A 20,674-nucleotide genomic window follows, 5' to 3' on the forward strand; every position below is an offset into this window, starting at 1 on the left:
TGGGTATATATCCAGAAAAAACAAAACACTAATTGAAAAGGGACATGTACCCCTGCATAACTTACAATAGCCAATATTTGGAAGAACTCCAAGTGCTGATTAACAAATGAATGGATAAAGAAAATGTGGTATACCTATACAATGGAATATTACTTGGCCATAAAAAGAATGAAATTCCACCATTTGCAGCAAGGTGGATGAATCTAGAGAATATTAAGATTAGTGAAATAATTTAGAAGAAAAATTCTATATATCACTTATATGAGGAATCTAAAAGATATTACAAGTGCATGTATATGCAATGTTGAAACAGACTCACAGATATGAAAACCAAACTAGTGGTTACTGAAGGAGAGAGGGAAGGGGAGAGGCATTTAGGGGTATATGACGAAGAGCCACAAACCGCTATGTACAAAATAGATATGCAACAAGGATATATTGTACAGCACAGGAAATTATAGCCATTATCTTATAATAACTTTAAATGGAGTATAATCTGCAAAATACTGAATCATTATGCTATACACCCAAAACAAATAATGTAAATCAACTGTACTTCAATATAAAGACATAAAAATCTAAAAGCAAAAACAAATAAATGAAAATTCATCTATTTAAATCTGATTTTTCTATAAAAATAAGCAGAAAAAAATTGAGGGCCATGATCCTTCTAAACAGCACACAGTATTAAGTGCTGTGGTAGAGAAGATCTGGCAGTTCAGCAGAACCAGATTGTATGTCCCTGTGATCTGGGGAACATAGTGAACTGTACTGTCCATCCCCCTTGAGCACACGCGTGCCTCTGCCATGGTCACAGTAAACGGGAGGTGAATGAAATGCCCTGAGCCCCGTGCCGAGCTGAAGCAACTCCCACGCTTGACCATCCAGCTTCTTCCCCTCCCGGGATCTGGCACAGATGAACATGGGGAACTTGAAAGCATCTTTAGGGGACCGAGTCTGGATCCCTTAGCTTTGGGCTGACCATGTAATTTATTGCCCAGACCAGGACACTTGAGAGTGAAAGTGGGCACTGCTCACCAGGAATATGCACTTGGGACTGTCCCTGAGCAAGAGAGAGAATTCTATTGTGCCAGCCATGAAATGCTAACATTAATCTGTTGGAATAGTCAGTTATCTTAACTAACACATCTGCCAGCTTACTTAGCCCTGCCTTTTTCTAACATGGAATTTTTTAAAATACAGTTATTTTATGAATGATACATTTTAAAATAGTGAATAAGTTAAAAGCAGAAAGAAGAAAAATGTCAGCCTTAATTGCACCATTTAACTGACTACTGTTCACACATCTATTCCCATCCAGGTTTTTTACATGTTTATTTTTTATAGATGTGTTTACAATACATTCAGTTTTGAATCCTATAGTTCATTCAACAAACATTTCCCTCATTTTATTAAAGAAATTGTTAGTGAAGATCATTTTAGAATCTCATTCATATTTTTAAAAAGACACTTAAATTATCTAAGGACTTCCCTGGTGGCCCAGAGGTTAAAGCGTCTGTCTACAATGTGGGAGAACTAGGTTCGATCCCTGGGTTGGGAAGATCCCCTGGAGAAGGAAATGGCAATCCACTCCAGTACTATTGCCTGGAAAATCCCATGGACCGAGGAGCCTGGTAGGCTACAGTCCATGGGGTCACCAAGAGTTAGACACGACTGAGCAACTTCACTTCACTTATCTAAGTCATGCATAACTGTTGCAGAAAAATTAGGTGAATGGTTGTGTAGGAAGGAAAAAAGCCTAAATGGAAAATGTCTGTATAAGCAAAAATTGACTGTAGTATGTACAGCTTTTAATCTGCTTTTGACTTAAATCTAGTAACCATTCTTTCATGTGGCAATTGTAATTCTGTATCATGACTTTAAAATTTCCACTGTGTTCAAAGCGATGAAAAAATTTAAAAAGCAAATCCCCATTTAATTCTGGGTTAATTAGTATTTCTTAAGATTTGACTTGTGTAACTTTTGGGGGCATTACCTTCTGTACTTTTCCTGGTATAGTTGATGACTACATCAGATTCTTCTTTTCTGTTCTTTTTCTTTAAGGATATTTGTGTACAAGGTGTTAACCTGCATTTTCTCAGTGTCTATTCTAATCTCACTAGTATCGTTTGTGTCGATCTTTTCCAATCATAGTAGTAAAGATTATTAATATTTCAATTTACATTAATTAGTGAGCTTTCACTTCCCCCAAATGTCTATTCAGTTTTTACAAATGAATTTCCTATTAATATTCCTAGCCTAGTTTACTTTCCTTTGTTTTCTCTACCTAGTTTTTTTTCTTTTGTTTTCTTAGCCTGGTTTTCTAGAGTAGTGGATAAAGCAGATAATAATGACTGCATAATATATAATGCAAGCGTGCCGTATTTTACCATCTTCCTATTTTGGACATTAATACTGATTCTAATTTGAGGTCTATTATTAAATAATGGTGTGATGAACATTTAGGTGAGTAACTCCCCTATACACACACACATTTTAGATCTTATGTAGGTTAAAGTTCTAGAAATAAAAATCACTAGATCGAAGAAAGAAATAATGGAAAAATATTTGGAAATCATTTTCAGGAAATATATAGCCTCAAGCAGTTCCGTGATCATGATGCTATAGCATCGTAAGGTAATAGTTTTTCTTCCTAATATATCTCATACTATGTTAAATGATTCCGTCAGGTGTAAGGGGGAAGACTAACTCAGCAGGCACTGTCTCTTGAGGGCACACATCCTTGCCTGGGGTGGTGGATGTCCTTGACCACTCTGACTTACTCCCTGGGCTTCTGTGGAGCTCTTCAGGACTGGCTTTCTGGGCTCTCTACATTCCTTTTGTGTGAAGACATCTCCTAAGAGTGTCATCATCTACTGCGGGGACCCAAAGTTGTCCCCTGGCTTATGCACACCTTACCTCTTTCTTGTTCACCTTCACGCATACGGTCAGCTCTTTGCTCACCTGTGCCCTTGCTGGTACTGTGAGCTCCAGGATTAGACATGGCAGATGGATGTAGGGATGCTCTTGTGTGAAAACTAAGTGTTCATTTGTTTGTCACCTTAGTTTTCAATATGCTGGATTTTACTTTTCATATTCATGTGATTTATTATTCTTTTTAGTGAAGTTCTTTCTGTTTGTTTCTTTTTGTTGTTGTGAAGTTTCTTCTCCTCTCAATGTTGATCTCACTTGATTCACTGTTTGCCCAGTTACCATGAATTTAATGTGTTCTATCATCCTCAATTCACTGGTGGTGCTGTTTAAAGGATTCAAGACATCTGGGTCACAATGAACTGTCTTACCAATTAAATGTGGCATCTCGTAGATTTGCAAACTGAGGTTCATGCTTCCACATGTAAGATAACAAAAGAGGCTCTTCCCTCCAGGAAGTCTCTTCCAGGAGTCTCTTCCCTCCCTCCCCTCCAGACATGGACTCCATGGAGCACAGACAAGAAACCCCAGGACCTGTAGGTCTCCAAGCTCCTCCAATTTCACATTGCCCTTCTGGAATCAAACAAGATTATGCATGTGAAACTCTAAGGTACAATCCAGCTAAAATACAGAGAAAGTAATTATTTTCAAGACAAGATTTCCTCCAGATAGACAAGATTTCTTCCAGATTCCAAATACAGGTCTATCTGTGCCAAACTGAACTTCCTTGTGGAAGGAGAGGAACCACGGAAATTTAAAGGAAATTTCTCACCACTAAAAGTTTCCTGATGGCAGAGACAGAGCTTGTTATGTTCTGGTGCAAAGAGAAAGATCAATATTTGATCTACTGATGGATGGCAATATCATACTTTCCCACCCAGCAGCCCTGGATCCCTGTGGCTCACAAGGCTGCCATAGCCCGGTTGCCAGCAGGGGGAGTCAGAGGCCCAATGCCAGGCCAGGCTGAAAGGGCTGAGGCCTCTCAGTACCTCTACAGGCCTTGGTGGTGGTTGAGCCCCTGGGGATGTTGGGCTGGACCCAAGGCCTGAGGTGGCCCTTCCCAGGTGGGAGGTGGGTCCTGGCTCCTCTGATAAGCAGAAAGTACTGGATGGGAGGTTAGGTGTGGCAGGGACAGTGGCTCAAAACCAGGTGAGCTGGAAGGGAAAGGAGCTGGTGGCTAGGGCACCCAGGTGGAAAACAGGGGCTGGTGTGGGACAGTACACAGGGAGCAAGGTTGACTGAGTCCCGTGTTGGGCCTGGGGCAGGGTGTGGAGATGGGACCTGAGTGAAGCTGAGGACCATCATGGGAACATGTCTGCCTCCTAAGCTCCAGACAGTTCCAGTATGGGAGCAGCCTGCCCTCATAGGAGAGAGAGAGGCTCTGGAGACAGGAATCTGAGTGCCCATGGCATGGCCCCCTGACCTGCTAGGTCCCTAGAGTTATTCTCCGTCCTCTGACCTGTTCTTTGCTAAATTGTTGAGGGGTTGGTGACAGTGTTTGGCTTAGAGAGGTAAGAAATTTCTAACACCCAGAGAGGACCATTTTGGGGAGAATTTGTCCTTTTTAAGGAATTGCCCTTTAGATTCATCCCTGGCGGAAGGCTAAGCACCAAAGAGATTTTCTTGCTTTGGCTAAGCACCAGATCATTTTCTCAATGATTTCTCATTGAGGAATCAATGAGATTCTATACAGACAGCATGGGATTTAGGGAGGAGTGAGGCCTAGGGTGGCTTAGTGGTAAAGAATTTGCCTGCCAAGCAGGAGATGCAAGAGACGCGGATTCGATCCCTGGGTCGGGAAGATCCCCTGGAGAAGGAAATGGCAACCCACTCCAGTGTTTGTGCCTGGTAAATCCCATGGACAGAGGAGCCTGGCAGGCCACAGTCCATGGGGTCGCAAAGAGTGGGACACGACTTAGCGACTTAGCAGAAGCAGAGGGCTAGGAAGGAAGGAGGAAGTAAAACCCAGAACTGACAGCAGAGGGCGCCCTGGAGCCTCGTGGTTATGCATTGAGGTGGTTCCACGAATAAATAGGAATTCAGTCACCATTGCTTTAGAGATCCCATTTATTATGGCCCTGTGATCCCACTGCCAATCCCTATGGGATTCTTGTTGCTGCCCCAGGACAGTGGTCAGTGCAGAGAAAGGTCAGTCTCAAGCTGCTGTTAGAGCTGCTTCATTGTTCTCTTTATCCAGGGCAGGAAGTGTGAGACCTGGGTGAAGATTCCTGGAGGTTTCCCATTCGCCTTTCCATAGGAGAAAATACCATGGACCACTTTTTTACACACGAGGGGTCCACCGGAGTCACCCTGTGGGCAGAGAGATAAGGGCTGAGCAGGCCTCCTTGCTCTGTCTTCTCTGCTGCCGGGGCTGGGTGGTCTCAGCCAGGGGCTGTGGGGAAGACCCAGGCCCAGGGAGGCCTGGTCACATCCTGGTCCTGGGGCTCCAGCCTGACTCTGACTGTTCTTAGCAGCTGGACTCAAGTCTACCTTTCTGTGAAATTTTCTCCTGGAAACTCTGGTGATAAGAAAGCTGTGGGATGACTGATGCTTCCTGACCAACTCAGGAAAAAAAAAGGCAAAACGTTGGATTCAAGGAGCAGGCTGTCAAAGCTCTTAGCTGAGGATGAAGATACGGCCTCTGCCCTACCCATACCTCCCAGGTCTGTGTGCTTAGATGCAGGAAAACTGACCTTGAAGCCGGTCTTCACTTTCTTTGGGTCCCCAACACAAATCTGGGTGGCCCGGCTGTAGTGACTGGGGTAGAGGGATTCACACACCCGATCCTCCTGCACTGTCAGCTCTGCCTCCTGCAGGGTGGTGGCTGGAGTGCCCGGGGCCACCTGCCCCCAGCCGGCCAGACTGCACACCTGTCCTGGCTTCACCCGGGCCTTGGCCTTGGGCAGACTAAGGGGCTTCACAGCTGACGTCTGCTTGGCCTTTCTCTCCAGCTGATGGGAAGAGACGAGAGTCTGGCTCAGCCGGTGGTCGTCTGGCCTGGATGCCATGATGAGGCTGCATGGACCCCATCTCTCACCTCCCCTGAGACTGGTCAGGTGGCCAGGATGGGAAGGAAGAAAGAGGCAGGAGATCCTGGGAGATCTGTGATGTGATCCCAGGAGGGCAGGGCCAGTGGGGAGTTTTCCTTGCCTGCAGTAACATGATGTTGTTGGAGAAGTTCTCAGGATTATAGTCTGGGTGGCGGATGGCCCTCTTCACCCTGATGGCGTGCTGGGTCCTCTCCTGCTGTTTGATGTTGTGGGCCCCCAGGGTGACGTTGATTGAGCTGCATGGAGAGCAGAGCAGGGGTGTAGGGATCATGGGGTCACCGGAGATACAGCCCAGGAGCTGTGACAGGCAGCTGACTCCAGGGCAGGGCAGCAGCTGAGGGGGAATTGAGGTGACAGACGGTCCTGGGTTGAGTGACGGCCCTGTGCGTCTCAGGGACGTGAGGGCATGGCTCCCGGGAGCTTTCTCAGCAATATTGTGAAGTGACTCTGAGTCTGGGTTTTGGCTCTCACTGCACACTCTCATCCTTCTCTGATGCTTTATTTGGCCATTGTGGATCGACCCTTCTCACACCTGCCTCTTGTTCTCACCTCCAACCCACTGACTTCAAAACTTTACTTGTCCTGTTTCTCAGCTTTTCATCACCCTAGTCCTGCTCATAAGATGGCTTATTTGATGAGCTCTTGTGGTCCTGATTTCCAGGATCCTGGGGTGAGGGAGGGGTACCCCTGGGCTCAGCTCCTGGGGAGAGGACAGGTCCCTGTCCAGGCCTCAGGTAGGGTAGGCTGGCTACTGCCCCTCACCTTCCTCTGCAGTGAGCAGCCGTCAGAACAAAGTCCTTTTGTATGAGAACACCGCCACACTTCACCCAAACCTTCTCCTTCAGAAACTGAACCAAAGCCATGTAGGGGCGGGAGTGCGGCTTGGCCTCATGGCCCCCAATGATCTCCTCTGAAAGAAAAGGCTGAAAGATGGGGAGATGGGGGAGGCTATGGTTAGAAGGGAGATTCGGGAAGGTGGCAGTCAAGGTGGGTCAACAGTGCCCAACAGACACTAGGGGAGAGTCCCCCAGGTTCTCACTGCAATGGGATAACATTTTCTGAACCCCAAACCTCAGTATTAATCTCGCCATCCTGATTCACACGCACATATGGAGGGCCCCGAGACTGCTTTGCAGAGGGTGGAGCCCAGAAGATCATGGATGGGACCCCTGATGAGCCCTCACTCTCATGGAGTCTCCTGGACCCCTCTGAGCCTCTGCTAATGTCCAGATGGTACCATTTTCCACCTATGGGTTTATGGAGTTGGATTTTCTAAAATCCTCATGTTCTAGGGCATAATGCATCCCAGGATCTCAGTAAATATCTGTTGACTGGACACGTGAATGGCCTCCAATTAGCTTTTGGCTGGGGTTTGGTGGGGATAGTACTGTTTGGATTTAAGACCAAAGGGATAGGGGAGGACACTGCCCAAGACAGTGGGGGGCAGAAAATGAACAGCTTGGGGCCTGGGGAAGAGTAACGACACCCAGAGAGCTTTGGGTGCTGCCATCTAGCCATTTCTGACCAGTCACACCCTGGGCTCCTCTCCTGGGCAGGAGTGAAGGGTGGGGAAACTGACAAGTTTCTCTGGTTCTTAATCTGGGTCCACTGACAACTCCCTTGCTGTGAATGGTTTGTCTGAGGTGCCCTTTCCTGGCTGGATGGAAGAAGTTTCTGACTAGTGTGTTGTAGCTTCACATCCTCCACCAAATGCACAGCCCGCTTTCTCGGTGCTGAGAGAGGCTAAGAGCTACAGAAGCTTTCAGTGAAGGCTTGCTTCCTACCATCCATCCTTGCTGAATGTCTATGCAGCATAGAACTTGTAGTCTCAGTTGGGATGGGACCTGGTTCAGAAATTGGAGCTGAGCAGAAGGGCCAGGACTGCAGAGGTTTAGTGAGATTGGCTACCCTGTAGGGAATGGGGACGGTCACTCACGTGTCCCAGCCCGGGAGGCAGAAGAAAGGCCATCAGGAGCAGGGGTAGCTGCATCTTCCAGAAGATTTGCCCAGGTCAGAGCTGCTGGGGCTTCTTCCTTCCAGACACAAAGCACAGGGGAAGGAAGCAGGGGAGGCTCAGTGCCCCCACAGACCTCCCAGAGCTGCAGAGCTGTGCTTCCCCCAGCCGGGTGTGAGCATGCCACGTGGGCCCATGTTCTCTGCTGTGGGATAGGTGAGAACGGCTGTCACCACACATGCCCTCCCACTGCAGAGTCACAGAGCAAGAAGAACAGCAAGAAAGTGGAGGCTGTGTTGCAGCCAGGGGAGGAGCTGGATCCCCAGAGGCGCTCAGTGACTCAATCACGAGGGTCTCCATTTCTCCCCTCTTGGGTCTTCTTTGATTCTGGGGAAAGCATGAAGAACTACCCAATAGGTGAGGGTCAGGGATACAGGGACATGGCTCCTGTACTTGGGAAGCTCAGGGGCTGGAGGAGACCTAGAATCTGTGAGCAGAGGACACGTGCGTGAGGACCACGGTGCGGGGCTCTGCTTGGGGCCAAGGGTGAGGCAGAGACCACACTTGCTCGAGGAGCAGTGAGACCTGGGCTCACCCAGTGGCCCAAACAGCAGCCCCATTTCCTGTCTTGCAGGGTTCCAGCCTCACATTTTTGGAGCATTTAGAATCTCTTGTTTAAATATAAATATTCTGTAACAAAGAGAGCCTTTCTTATCTGAAAGTTTTGAACGAAAGTCCTGGACTTCATATTCACTGAAACAGAACAAACCATCACTGGGTCCTTCGGCAATGAGGGACAGGATTGGGTTGTGCTGAGGTATTCAGTGCCCCTCAAGCTCACCTGGGGGCTGTCCCACCCGAATCAGGGTGTTTGTGAGTCAGGAGGGGCTTCCTCTCCAGCAATGCTGGTGACTGGTGAGTGGGGAAGGGGAAACAGATGCCCATCATCTCATCCTTACTCCCCACTAAGTATTCTCTGTCCAGAGTCCAGAGAGCCACGTCTCAGATGTCTCTGGGCCTGGCCATCCTAACCATGTGCAGATGACCCAACACTCTCCCCAGTATGAGGACAGAAGAGAGAGGAATGGAAAGGACGGCATGAGGAGCTCTAAACAACCCAACCCCAAGGGAGTTGAAGCAAGAGCATCTTATGAATAAATAGGAAAACGGTGGAAGGAAATGTGCCTCCGCATTACTGACGGTGATCTGGGGGTGGAGGGACTGCGCTGCGTTTATTTTCTTATCCATATGTGCTGTATTTAGTTGTCTTTCTGTGATGAATGGGCAGAGGAGCCTGGAGGGCGACAGTCATAGGGTCACAAAGAATCTGACACGCCTGCAGTAACTTCGCACCCTTGCACGCACCATGTTGAGCATGTTCCATTTATGAGGAATATATTTTGATGAATATGTGTTACTTTCTGCCAGAACACATTTTGCAATAGTTGAAGCTCACTCTCCATTCAAATGTTCAGCAAACCACTCCTCTTAACCCCTCTCTAAGCTGCATGTCTTAAAACTGAGGTTGCTCTTCTGAACCTTGCATCAAAACTTCAGCAATTGAAAAAAAAATGCAGGAAGAAATGTACCCAATAACTATAGGCTATAGATACTCTCTGAAACTTTAGGATACCTTGAAACCAATGATTTTCTTTAGAGTGAGTTTCCTTTGGAGATAAATATATTCATACATAAACACAAGTGGGAATGATGAAGGTGGGGAGTGGTTGGCTCAGCCCAAGGTGGAAGAGCTCCCTCACGGTCCCTTGGGGCTGAAGGAGGATATGCCCTCAGGACACCAGAGGCTGCACAGGGCCCTGTGCCCAGGACTCCCAGACAGGGCTGTGACAGGCACTCAAGCTGGGCCTAGGAATACTGAAGGCCTCCTGAAGCTTTCTCAGGCTTCTGAGCTCTGCCTGCTCTGATGCAGGGAGGGAACACTGCATGGGGTGAGCTACACCTTTGTAAACCTCCCCCAATTCTGTTAGGGTGGACAAGTGCCCCCCACCTCAACCCTCAGCCTCACGTGGCCCTCCTTCCAAATCTGGATTCTCTTGTTTTACCCCAGGGCACTGGGATGGTGGGGAGGGGAGTAGGTGTGGACGAGGAAGAAGGCGTATGGATGAGACACAAGAGTTGTCAAGAAGGGGGTTGTGTATTCCTGAGAGGGGTCTCCCTTCTCTGATGGAGCTCATGGGCAGCCTGGAGGGGGAGCTGGCACTGGGGACGTGTGACTGGAGGGAGCTGGCTGTCAGTGCAGCAGTGAACAGATGTTTCCCTGACATAGTAGGTACCTAACGAATATGCAAATAAAGGAGGAATCAGTGATTTCTGCTCAAGAGATGAAAGTTTATTAAGTTCCAGACAGCCCTCCTCCACCCACTTTGACCAAGGCTTCCAATCCCAGGGAAAATGGAGGGGACTATACCAGGGGCACCTCAGTCTGATCCCTGCCATTTGTCCTCTGTCATTGTTGTCTGGATCCAGGACAGAAAGCTGGAGATTCTGGTGTAGACATGTGGAGTCGTACCATCCGTTTTTCCAAAGGACACAATGCCCTGGGCCACACCATTACACACGAGCGGGCCCCCGGAGTCACCCTGTGGGCAGAGAGAGCAAGGGCTGGGCTCACCTTCTTCAGGTCTGGTCTCCCTGCCACCCTAGGATGGGTGGTCTCTGTTAGATGCCCTGGTTGATAAAAGGGTCTCGTTGGTCCTGAGGTTTCAATCTGGCCCTGACAATCCGCCTCCTCCCACAGGAAACCTCTGCCCATATGTGACTTTGAGGCAATATCCATCCCCCAGGGACCTCAGACAGACACCAGATCGGAGGACAGGCTGGGGACACAGGAAAGAGCTTGCTCCCGTTGCCCCAATCCAGAGAGCAAGGCTTTGCATGGATGACACTGGGGAGCTCACCTTAAAGGAACTCTTGCTCTCTCTCAGGTCCCCTGCACATATCTGGGTGGTGGTGCTGTAATATGGGTGGCGAGAGGTTCATTTCTCTGCCCTTTGGACTTCAAGCTCTACCTCTTGTAGTTTATTTGGGCGGGGTATATCCACACCAAGACATCCCCAGCCAGCCACACTGCATAGCATCCCTGGATTGAATGTATCGCAGTCCCTGGGCAGACTGATGGGGCTCACAGCAGTGGTCATATTCGCCTTCCTCATCAGCTGAAAGCAGAAGAAAGGCATTGTTACCTACTGATGGCCCACAGAGATTGCAGGACAGTCGAGGGGTTGCCTTCTTCACAACCCTGAGACAGAAGGCAACCCCACGACTGTCCTGCAGTCTCCAGACCTGCAGGGTCTAGAATGAGGTCATGGGGGATGCAGAACCCCAGGAAGGAAGTGTCCAGAGTCAGTGCAGCCACGTGTCCCACCTGCAGTAACATGATGTCGTTGGCCCCAGTCTCATCATTATACTCAGGGTGGGGGATGGCTTTTCTCACTTGGATGACCTGCTGGGTCCTCTCTCGGTCCATGATGTTATGTGCCCCTAGGGTGACGTTTATTGACCTGCAAAGACTGCAGAGAGGGAAAGGGAGTCACAGGAGACACAGGCCAGGAACCTGAAGGAATGCTTGGGACAGGGCAGGACTTAGGGAGGGGAGAATTCTAGGGGATGGGCCTTGGAGCTGAGCATCTCTGTGCTGTCTGCTTCCATGCAGCCTGGGCAGGGTAGTAGTTCCTGGAGTCCACGGAAGGTGTTCAATCCTGCACAAGTTTGACTGTGTCTAGGAAAATGTCAATTTTTCACACATGCACTCTGGGCTCCAGGGTGCAACACTGGCTTCCTTCAATATTATGTTAGATCAGACCCTCTCTCCATGCATCAGTGGCATTGACCTGTCCTTCTCTGGCCAAAGCTCACCTGTCCTCCGAAGAACTTCTTTCCTTACCTGGTGGCCTAGGTCTGCAGCCCCTGAGAAGATTGTTCCCTGGGAGGAGTCAACAGAGGGATGGGGACCTGGGTACTGCTCCTCACCTTCCCTGGCAGCAAGCTGCGGTTAGTACAAAGTCCTCACACATGAGGAAATCCCTAGAGATCAAAGTTTTATCTGCAGTCTGTATTTGAAGATACATCATATAGGGACTGGAGTGAGGCTTGGCCTCATGGCCCCCGATAATCTTCGCTGAAAGAAAGACACCAGCCTACCCACTGTGCTCATGCAGCCAAGGGTAGAGAGGGGAGATGGGTCCATATTTGCTTGTCTTTGACCTGAGTTAGAAAAGTTCCTGAAGATGGGCCAGAACGAGGCTGTGTATGAGTGTAGCATCTGAGCAGGTCTGTGTATGTGGGGAGGGACTGGGCCTCTGAGGGTGGGACTGTTACTCACCTGCCTCCCCAGTGGGGGACAGAAGAAGGGCCAGCAGGAGCAGGACCAGGAGCAGGACCATTTCTGCAGGAAAGCTGCCCAGCTCTGAGCAGCTGCTACTTCCGTCTTTTAACCAGTGTCTCCTCCCATGTTGTGGCTTTTATCACTGGAGATTTCTCTGAAGCCTCACACTTCTGTCTGATCAGGTCCTGGGGTCTGAGTGGAGAGTGTACTTAGTGGTCACCACAGAAGCACCCATAAGATCTTGGCTTAGTGCCATCACTCAGCAGAAAGCAAGAAAATCACTACAAGTAGAAGTAGTGAGACGTTGCATCAACAAATACCAGATCTTTGAGCCCCATCATTCTGGGTCCCATGATGAGAGATTCATGACTTAGAATGTCTTCATTTCCGTGGTTCTCTTTGATCACAAGGGTGATTGTGTGTTGAGGCCTCTTTTTATGAGAAATTTGGAGGTAAGATCTCTCACTTCTGGTGGAGGAGACAAAACCCGCAGGGTCAAACAGGATGGTGAGAACCATGGTGTGAAAAATAAGTGAGTGGTTTTTTTTTTTTTCTTTTTTTTTCAAAACAGCAGTATTGTTTCACCCATGAATCTGCATTTTGGTCAGGATACAGTGCGGATAGCACTCCTCTGCTCCTCCTGGTATCAGGGAGGTTTGAAGCCTTGATGCTGAATTACTGATGTCTTGCTCACTCATGCCCAGTGGATGGTGCTGGCTGTTCACTGGGCATGTTGGTTTCTCTCCATCAGGCACCTCAAGTCACCTCTGTCTCTGGGATTGTCAGTCTCCCTCACACATGACATGTTGTTGGCTTTCTCCCGAATAAGCATCTGCTAAGAAACAAGCCAGGCACAAGCTGGGCTCTTCTGGTTACCTCACTTTTGATGTCCTATGGCATCGATTCTACCATGTCCCTCTGTTTGAGGCAATCAAGAGCTCCCAGCAGATTAAACAGGAAGGGCCCGAGATTTCATCTCCCAGCAGGAGTGTTGCAGTCAAGGAAGAAGAGCCTGTGGGATGGGAGTTCCCCGTGAAGTGAGAATGGGTGCCAGGGAGGCTAAGCAGAATTCCCCCACCACTACCCAGAGAATGGCATTCTGATGTCCCAGTACAATTTGCTAACCAAATTATCCTGGTCATGTCCCAATAAAGGAAAACGTGGAGAGAGTCATGGAACTGAAAACATCATGGGGCCTAAACACCTTGATCTCAAGTCTCTTCTAAAGCAATGAAACCTTGGATTAAGAAACAAAGCCCACTGTCAATACGGATTCTGGCAGGGGAGCCACAGTTAACCAGGGTGTGGTGTCCAAGCCAAGCCCATGTGGGGTGAGCATGTGTTCACCCCTGGCCTCTCTCCTGTGTGGACACACTTCTCACCCTGCACCCTGCATTGGGCATCCCGGATCAGGTAACAATACACGTGAAGTGGAGATTCAATGCCCACGTGGGATAAGGAGGGTGTTCACACAGGTTTGCATGGTTTCTGAGCAAGGGTGTTTAGGGGCCTTCTTGGGGGTGGGGGCAACCATGTGGGATTTATCAGAGCAGGACAAATAGGGTGAGGTGGGCATTGGTGGTAGGGGGCTCCCTAATGTGCATCACCAGATTCTGGGGCGTGGGAATCAGGGGATGCCCTTGGGGATGATGGGTGAGAGATGGGTTATATACATCTCTGCAGATGCTGATCAGATAAGTCAACTTATTAAGGCTACTGAGCTAGGTTTTTCATTGAGGATTAGATGATGATTGTGGCATCAGTGTTAACTTCCTGGGTCTGAAGGTTGGATGGTGGCTACATATGTCCTTGTTTGTAGGAATTACATTCTATAGTATTTGAGAAGCAATAGAATGCTGTTTCAGTAACTGATACTAGCAAACGGTTCTGGAGAGGAAAACTTTTTGAATCGTGATTGCAATTTACCTATGAGCTTGAGATTGTTTCCAATTTAAAAGGAAATCTGTACCTTTCACATATAGAATAATAACCTGTTTTCAGATATAATTTACAAGAAAATCTGTTACAGTAGTACCAAATATAGGTATGAGGCTGAGGAAAAACTTAAGCAGAACTGTGGAAAACCTATTCATGCAAAATGTTAACCTGCTTCTGAAAAACACAAGAAAAGTCTTTAGACACAGCAAGATATTCTTACTTCTCGAATACACAGAATGAAAGTGCAAGTGAGATCGCTCAGTCGTGTCCGACTCTTTGCCGCCCCGTGGACTGTAGCCCACCAGGCTCCTCCGTTCATGGGATTCTTCAGGTAAGAATACTGGAGTGGGTTACCATTTCCTCCTCCAGAGGGTCTTCCCAACCCAGGGATTGAACCCGGGTCTCCCGCATTGTAGGCAGACGCTTTACCATGTGAGCCACCACTTTCCCTACCCACCAGGAAAGTAGAGTACAATAGATCTACACCAAAATGTACTGATTCTCCCAAGTTAATATATGAATATGGTTATACAAATAATGTATATAATGGGATTTTTAAAAGAAACCTATTGAATTTTTTCTCCTAGTGGTCCACAAGTTCTAGACAATTTCTAACATTTATGTGGAAAATAAACATGAAAGAATCACGAGGGAAATTTTGTCCAAATGAAAAATGTATAATAAGGAAGAAGGTTAGTCTATCAGACTAAAAGCTATGAAAGGTCTTTCTGGAACTCAGTGTGATTTATTCTCTGTTCTTTTGCCCTGCTTTTCTACTCTATTTTGTTATGTCTCATTTTGGCTTCTTTATTGGCTCTCCACTATACATCTATATATTATTTCAGTTGTTACACTGAAGGATATGCCTTCAGCTTCCCCTGTGGGTCAGATGGTAAAAAATCTGCCTGTAATGCTGGAGGTCTGGGTTTGACCCCTGGCTTGGGAAGATCCCCTGGAGAAGGGAACGGCTACCCACTCCAGTATTCTTGCCTGGGAAATCCCATGGATGGAGGAGCCTGGCAGCTATAGTCTACGAGGCTGCAAAGAATCAGACAGGGCTGAGCAACTAATACTTTCACTTTTATTTTCACTCATATGAGAACCTCGTAATGGTATATTTCACTTGTCTTCCTTCTCACCCTTTGCGTTATCTTTGTCATACATTTCTCCACTATATGCCTTAAATACTATTTTGCCTTAAATAGTCAATAATCGATGTAAGAAACTGATATAAATTCTTTTCCATTTAGTCACTTTTTAAAAATTAAAGTATAGTAACTCACAGTGTTAGTTTCTGGTGTACAATGTAGTATCCCATATTTTTATAGTTTTTACTCCATATAAAGTTATCATATAGTATTGACTACATTCCCAGTGCTGTCCATTATATCCATGCATCTTAGTTATTTGACACCTACTGGTTTGTACCTCTTAATCCCCTTCGACTATCTTGTCTCTGTCACCACCCACTCCCCTCTGGTAACCACTAATTTGTTCTCTGTGTCTATGAGTCTGTTTCTATTTTGTTAAATTGGTTCAACTGTTTTATAGTTTAGATTCCACATATAAGTGAAAATGTGTAGTAGTTTTCCTTCTCTGTCTGAGTTCAGTAAACTTAATACTTTCCAGGTCCATGCATGTTGCTGCAAATGGAGAAGTTTCGCTGTTTCACGGCTGAGTATACACTGTTGTGTGTATATATATGCTACCCCATCTCCCTCCATTCCTCTGTTAATGGTGCCGAGCTTGATTTCATAGCTTGGCTTTTGTAAATAATGCTTCTTTGAACATTGGGGTGCATATATTAATGACTTATTGAATTAGTGCTTTTCTTTACTTTGGATATATACCCAGGTGTGGAATTGCTGAATCCTATGGTAATTCTATTTTTAAGTGCTTGAGGAAATTTGGTACTGTTTTCTTTGGAGGCTGGACTAATTTATATTCCTAACAACAGTATACTGGCTTTGTCTTTTCAACGCATCCTGTTAACACTTATCATTTGTTGTCTTTCTGAGAGTAGTTATTCTAAGATGTGTGTGGTAATATTGTGATTTTGATATGCATGTATTAGGTTGGTGCAAAAGGAATCCCAGTTTTTGCATTTTGCTGTTTGATATTGGAATACATTCTTAAATATGGTTATGTCATATGTCATTTTAATGCACATTTCTTGATTTATGTTTTTTTGCTAATGACTTGTTACTTGCTATTTATTTATTTTTATTTCAGACTAGGGAAATGATGATACACAAAAAGCACCTTGATCGGTTTTCTTATTCCGGTTCAAAATGGATCGTAAAGCAGCAAAGACAACTTGCAATATGAACCACGCATTTGGCCCAGGACTGCTAATGAACGTACAGTGCAGTAGTGGTTCAAGAAGTTTGCAAAGGTGATGAGAGCCTTGAAGATGAGGGGCGCAGTGGACGGCCATTGGAAGTTGACAAGTACCAAGTGAGAGCATCATCAAAGCTGATCCTCTTACAACTGCACGAGAAGCTGCCGAAGAACTCAATGTCAACCATTCTTTGGTTGTTCAGCATTTGGAACAAATTGGAAAGGTAAAGAAGCTCGATGAGTGGGTGCCTCATGAGCTGATCGCAAATCAAAAAAATCATCATTTTGAAGTGTCATCTTCTCTTATTCTACGCAACAACAACGAACCATTTCTAGATAGGATTGTGACCTGTGATGAAACGTGGGTTTTATATGACACTGGCGACCACCAGCTCAGTGGTAGAACCGAGAAGAAGCTCTAGAGCACGTCCCAAAGCCAAACGTGCACCGAAAAAGGGGTCAAAGTCACTGCTCTGTTGTCTGCTGCCCATCTAACCCGCTGTAGCTTTCTGAATCCAAGTGAAACCGTTATGTCTGAGAAGCATGCTCAGCAAATAGATGAGCTGCACCAAAAACTGATGCCTACAGCCAGCAGTGGTCAACAGAATGTGCTCAGTTGGTCTCCATAACAATGCCTGATCACACATCGTACAACCGACTCTTCAAAAGTTGAATGAATAGGGCTACAAAGTTTGGCCTCATCCAGTATTTTCACCTGACCTCTTGCTAACTGACTACCATTTCTTCAAGCATCTCGACAACTTTTTTCAGGGAAAGCACTTCCACAACCAGCAGGAGGTAGAAAATACTTTCTGAGAGTTGGTCAAATCCAGAATCATGGATTTTTACTTTACAGAAATAAATAAACTTGCGTCTTGTGGCAAAAATGTGTTGATAGTAATGGTTACTATTCTGATTAATAAGGAAGTGTTTGAGCCTAGTTATAATCATTTAAAATTCAGTTTGAAGTTGCAATTATTTTTTTGCCAACCTAATACCTCATAATTAGTGATGTTGAACATCTTTCCAAAGAATAGTAAGGAGAGATAAGAAAGCCTTCCTCAGTGATCAATGCAAAGAAATAGAGGAAAACAATAGAATGGGAAAGACTAGAGATCTCTTCCAGAAAATTAGAGATAGCAAGGGAATATTTCATGCAAAGATGTGCTCAATAAAGGACAGAAATGGTAGGGATCTAACAGAAGCAGAACAAATTAAGAACAGGTAGCAAGAATACACAGAAGAACTGTACATGAAGATCTTCACGAGCCAGATAATCCCCATGGTGTGATTACTCACCTAGAGCCAGACATCCTGGAATGTGAAGTCAAGTGGGCCTTAGGAAGCATCACTACGAACAAAGCTAGTGGAGGTGATGGAATTCCAGTTGAGCTATTTCAAATCCTGAAAGATGACGGTGTGAAAGTGCTGCATGCCGGAGTCCAGCTCCAGCAGCCAGGGAATCAGCCTGAAGGGTGAGCGGTGTCGGCGGGGAATGATGTAGCCTCTGACTGGAGGTACGGGATTACATGTTTATTTTAAGCATCAGGTCTTCTTTTATACTTTGACAAAAGCATTAGGTCAGAGGTTTGACCTTTTCAGTTCCCCCTGACCCAGATTTATTATCTCATTGTTGCCCTTCAAACAGAGTTCCTGCTCCAGCGATTCTCTCGGAGTCCTGTTTACTTGTGGTTACATTGTAATTCATGCTTATGTCACGTTCCTCAGATTATTTCGTATCTTTCTAAATCCTGCTTTGCCCTAATATCCTAAGCTCACTATCTCCTAAAAAGGCTTCTAGTTATTCTTACCTATTCCTAAACCTTAAACTCAGCAAACTTCCTTTGCCATAAACATTGCCTCACAAACAGGTCTCAGATAACAATCCTTCCGATGGCCTCAAGCAGCGGCCTACATGCTCATCCTGTAACATCCTGTAAAGATCCTTGAACAAATGTCAATGGTTACTGTATAGATTATTTTCTGGGCACAGCTGCAGAAGGCTCTGTGCTTCCTCTTGCTTCTCTCAAGAACAATAAGCACCTTAACATTTTTTCCAGCCAACTCAACTGAAGAAAGGAAAGAACAAGTCAGAATCACAAGGCCTAACTCCTTCATCCCGGGTCCGTGCCTGTGGGAAAAGGAGAGGGGGTTGGGGGCTGTGCCCCCATTTTGTCAGTAATGCCTTACGTGGCTCCCGACAGCTGCACTCAATATGCCAGCAAATTTGGAAAACTCAGCAGTGGCCACAGGACTGGAAAAGGTCAGTTTTCATTCCAATCCCAAAGAAAGGCAATGCCAAAGAATGCTCAAACTACCACACAATTGCACTCATCTCATATGCTAGTAAAGTCATGCTCAAATTCTCCAAGCCAGGCTTAAGCAATACGTGACCCATGAAATTCCAGATGTTCAAGCTCGTTTTAGAAAAGGCAGAGGAACCAGAGATCAAATTGCCATCATCCACCAGATCATGGAAAAAACAAGAGAGTTCCAGAAAAACATCTATTTCTGCTTTATTGACTATGCCAAAGCCTTTGACTGTGTGGATCACAACAAACTGAAAATTCTTCAAGAGATGGGAATACCAGACCACCTGACCTGCCTCTTGAGAAACCTTATATGCAGGTCAGGAAGCAACAGTTAGAACTGGTCATAGAACAACAGACTGGTTCCAAATAGGAAAAGGAACATGTTAAGGCTGCTTATTGTCACCCTGCTTATTTCACTTATATGCTGAGAACATGATGAGAAATGATGTACTGGGCTGGAGGAAGCACACTCCCTGGGCTCCTCTCCTGAGCAGGAGTGAGGGGTGGCAGATGATGAGAAATTTCATGTGTTCTTAATCTGGGTCCAATGACAACTCCTGTGCTGTGGGTGGTTTATCTGAGTTGTCCTTTCCTGGCTGGAGAGAGGAATTTTGCTTACTTGTGTTTTGTAGCTTCACATCCTCCAACAAATGCACAACCCACTTTCCTGGTGGTGAGAATGACTGCAATCCATGAAAGCTCTTCGTGAAAACCTTCCTGTCTGCCTGCCACCCCTCCTTGCTGAGTGTCTAGGCAGCATCAGACTTGTAGTCTTGCTTGGGGAGGGAGCTGGTTCAGAAATTGGAGCTGAGAAGAAGGGTCAGGACTGCGGGAGGTTTAGTGAGATGAGTTCCACCCTCAGGAATGGGGACGGTCACTCACATGTCCCACCTGGGAGGCAGAAGAAAAGCCATCAGTGGCAGGAGTGGCTGCATCTTCCAGAAGGTCTGCCCAGTCAGGGCTGCTGGGGTTTCTTCCTTCCAGACACAAAGCACAGGGAAAGGAAGCAGGGGAGGCTCAGTGCCCCCCACCGAACTCCCAGAGCTGTGCTCCCCGCAGGCGGGTGGGAGCATGCCACGTGTGCCCATGTTCTCTGCTGTGGGATAGGTGAGAACGACACTGTCACCACACTTGTGCTCCCACTGCACAAAGCAAGAAGAACAACAAGAAAGTGGAGGCTGTGTTGCAGCCAGGGGAGGAGCTGTGTCCCCAGAGGCCCTCAGTGACTGAATCACAAGGGTCTGCATTTCTCCCCTCTCGGGTCTTCTTTGATTCTGGGGAAAGCATGAAGAATTATGCAGTAGGTGAGGGTCAGGGATACAGTGACATGGCCCCTGTGCTTGAGAGGGCCAGGGGCTGGAGGAGACCTAGAATCTGCGGGCAGAGGACACGTGCATGAGGACCACGGTGCGGGGCTCTGCTCGGGGCCAAGGGTGAGGGAGAGACCGCACTTGCTCTAGGAGCAGCGAGACCTGGACTCACCCACATGGCCCAAACAGCAACCCCATTTCCTGTCTTGCCAAGGTTCCAGCCTCACATTTTTGGCAAGTTTAGAATTACCTCTTTAAATGTAACTATTCAGCAACAAAGGGATTTTTTCTTATCCTACAGTTTAGAGTGAAAGTCCTGGACTTGATATTCATTTGAAACAGAACAAACCATCACTGGGTCCTTCAGCAATGACGACATGATTGGGTTGTGCTGAGGTATCCAGCACCCCTCAAGCTCACCTAGGGGGCTGTCCCACTAGAGTCAGGGTATTTGTGAGTCAGAGGGGCTTCCTTTCCAGAAATGCTGGTGACTG

At 46.7% G+C, this 20,674-nt stretch overlaps 1 protein-coding gene and 1 pseudogene across 1 annotated transcript; both read right to left on the reverse strand.

Moving 5' to 3' along the window:
* On the reverse strand, positions 4,983–8,138 carry LOC102173834 (granzyme H). Its single transcript, XM_018066527.1, has 5 exons — positions 7,918–8,138; positions 6,744–6,904; positions 6,082–6,217; positions 5,625–5,882; positions 4,983–5,241 (listed from the first exon to the last, which is right to left on the reverse strand). The coding sequence occupies exons 1-5, from the start codon at positions 7,969–7,971 to the stop codon at positions 5,098–5,100; spliced, it is 753 nt and encodes a 250-aa protein (XP_017922016.1). The 5' UTR covers positions 7,972–8,138; the 3' UTR covers positions 4,983–5,097.
* LOC108633344 lies at positions 10,264–20,358 on the reverse strand (annotated as a pseudogene).

Source organism: Capra hircus, chromosome 21 (genome assembly GCF_001704415.2).
Source record: "Capra hircus breed San Clemente chromosome 21, ASM170441v1, whole genome shotgun sequence".
Classification (NCBI taxonomy): Eukaryota; Metazoa; Chordata; class Mammalia; order Artiodactyla; family Bovidae; genus Capra; species Capra hircus.